The sequence below is a fragment of the Fukomys damarensis genome, unplaced genomic scaffold (assembly GCF_012274545.1).
Source record: "Fukomys damarensis isolate Sample0158 unplaced genomic scaffold, DMR_v1.0_HiC HiC_scaffold_12, whole genome shotgun sequence".
Classification (NCBI taxonomy): domain Eukaryota; kingdom Metazoa; phylum Chordata; class Mammalia; order Rodentia; family Bathyergidae; genus Fukomys; species Fukomys damarensis.
This window is the reverse complement of record NW_022900924.1, coordinates 57484722-57487120: the sequence shown is the minus strand read 5'-3', so window position 1 is coordinate 57487120 and position 2399 is coordinate 57484722. Positions and strand designations below refer to the sequence as shown.

Below are 2399 nucleotides of genomic sequence, written 5' to 3'. Positions count from 1 at the left end.
GCGGTCCTACGCTCACACGGCCGGGGCAGGGAGGGGTCGGGTTCCTGTGGCCTAGCCACGTGGGCGACGCACGCCAGGCCCTGGATCTGGGGTGGGGTCCGGCGGGAGCTGCGGCGTGACCTTGGGCTCCCCGACCTCTCTGGTCTGTCCCTGGGAGGGAGCAGAGGCCGGGACAGGAGCTGGCACCCGCCCTTCCCAGAAAAGAGACGCCTTGAGGGCAGGAGCTGGCACCTGTGCCAGGCTGATTTCGTGTACAGCTGCGCATCCAGGCCGGAGGCTGGCATGGGAGAGGTGGGCGCGGTTAGATGCCAGGGTTCTTCAGGGGGCCTCCTGGGCCAGGCAGGTGCGCTCAGGTATAGTAAGTGCCCACCGAAGTTGGCTGGAGTGCTCATGGCAACAGGAGTGCCAGCTGGTTCTGCGTAGCATCTTAGCCAGGCTGGGGGGCTGGGCCTTGGATGGGTGTGTGGCTGCAGCGGGCAAGGCCAGATGGGGAGGGGCATCCCCAGCTTCAGGCACTGGGACATTGGTTGCAGGGGGTGCTACTATGCCTGGCAAAGGGGCTGCTACTTGGGGACTGGGCAGCAGCTGTGTCCAAGGTGGTGCTGGCATGGCTGATCAGCTGACCCAGCAGGCCTTGCCTGGGGAGCCCTTATCCGGGACACCTTCCCTTCTACCGTCTGGCCATGAGCCCCAAGGGGCCATTGTGAGAACCCAGGTTACATCCTGTCCCCTCAGTGACCTGCAGGTGCAGGGGTTCAGGGAGCAGCTGGTGGGTGGGATGGGGTGATCTGGGACACCACAGCTGTCCCTGGCTGGGAGAATCCAACTGCGGAGCCACGTCCAGCCCAGCATGGCAGGGCAGCCCTAACAGAGCTGGGAGGCAGACAGGGGGACCCCTGATTCTGAGCCTTGATTTCCCCATCTTGCAGTGGGGGTTGGGCCTGGCAGAGGAAGGGGGAGGGAAGGGGCTTGGAGACATGTGTCAGACTGGCCTGGCCTGGGTGACTAGCAGCTCTGGGGCGGGGTCAGACGGTGGCTTCGGGGAAGGTGGACGGCCTCCAGGAAGATGGCATACACAGCCAAGGCCCGGCCACCCTGCAGCGACAGCACACAGGACAGAGGCCTTGCTGCTGGCTGTGGAAGGCAGGTGGCTCTGAGTCTACCCTGAGGCAGGTTCCCAGGAAGAAACCTAGGACTTTAGCTCAGACACTCAGCACCCACTGCTGCCCACTCTGAGGAAGGACCGGCATGGAGGGCGGTATTAGGACGGGGCTCGTCCCTGGATGTCCAGGTCACACTGGCTGGTGGCCGTGGTGCAGAGCCATCCTCCAGGTAGGGGGTCGGCAAGTGCATAGGACATGTCCCCGGCCTGCTTAGGCTGTGTGTCCGCTGCCCACCGGGAGCCTGTGGTGTGGAGCCAGGGCTGTGTGTTCCACAGATTCGCAGGGGCCTAGAGCTGGGCTTCCCCAGGTGGAACCGTGCTCGGCCTGCTGGGCCTGGACCGTGACCGATCAGGACCCTTGCCCGCGAGCAACCAACACAGCCAGCGTGGCCTTCGGCCTTCGGCCCCTTTGTGTAGAAAGCTGCCCTGCTTGGGCCAGGCCTGGGCATCCCCACACCTGTTCTGCCTGCCTCCACAGGTCACCACACAGGCAGGCAGGGAGGCTGGCCAGGCTCTGGCCAGGTGGTGAGGGCTGTGGGGCTGCAGGATGGTGTGGGGAGCTTAGGCCCAGGACCTATGGGCATGGGTGGAGGGGGGATGGCAGGGTCCTTCTGCTGCCCTCACCCTGGCTCCCAGGACGGCCCGAGTGCTTCCTGCATGGGTGGCCACTGCCCGGCCCTCCCTAGCCTTCCCACCTCCTCGAGGACCCTGCCGGGAGGACTGGGAGCGGGAGCTGCGTGGGGTGTGAGGTGTCCACAGGCCCCTGCCAGCCTGACCCCCGCTGCCCCCGACAGTTGCTGGTTGAAAAGACGACCGACTCCCCGGCGGCCGAGTTCTCGCTGGTGGAAGACGTGGCGCTGCACTTCGCCTGCCTCATGGGCCGCCTGAACGAGCAGCGCCTCTTCCAGCCCGACCTGTGCGACGTGGACCTGGTGCTGGTGCCGCAGCGCAGCGTCTTCCCGGCCCACAAGGGTGTGCTGGCCGCCTACAGCCAGTTCTTCCACTCGCTCTTCACGCAGAACAAGCAGCTGCAGCGGGTGGAGCTGTCCCTGGAGGCGCTGGCACCTGGCGGCCTGCAGCAGATCCTCAACTTCATCTACACGTCCAGGCTGCTGGTCAACGCCACCAACGTGCACGAGGTGCTCAGCGCCGCCTCGCTGCTGCAGATGGCCGACATCGCCACGTCCTGCCAGGAGCTGCTGGACGCCCGCTCCCTGGGCCCACCGGGCCCCGGCAC

At 66.1% G+C, this 2399-nt stretch overlaps 1 protein-coding gene across 1 annotated transcript in view; it reads left to right on the top strand.

Moving 5' to 3' along the window:
• The first annotated feature begins 1956 nt into the window (after positions 1-1956).
• The window catches only part of Zbtb47 (zinc finger and BTB domain containing 47), a 7956-nt gene continuing 7513 nt past the window's right edge, over positions 1957-2399 (top strand). The window contains exon 1 of the mRNA XM_033762711.1: positions 1957-2399. Coding sequence (XP_033618602.1) covers positions 2038-2399 — 362 coding nt within the window. The 5' untranslated portion in view covers positions 1957-2037.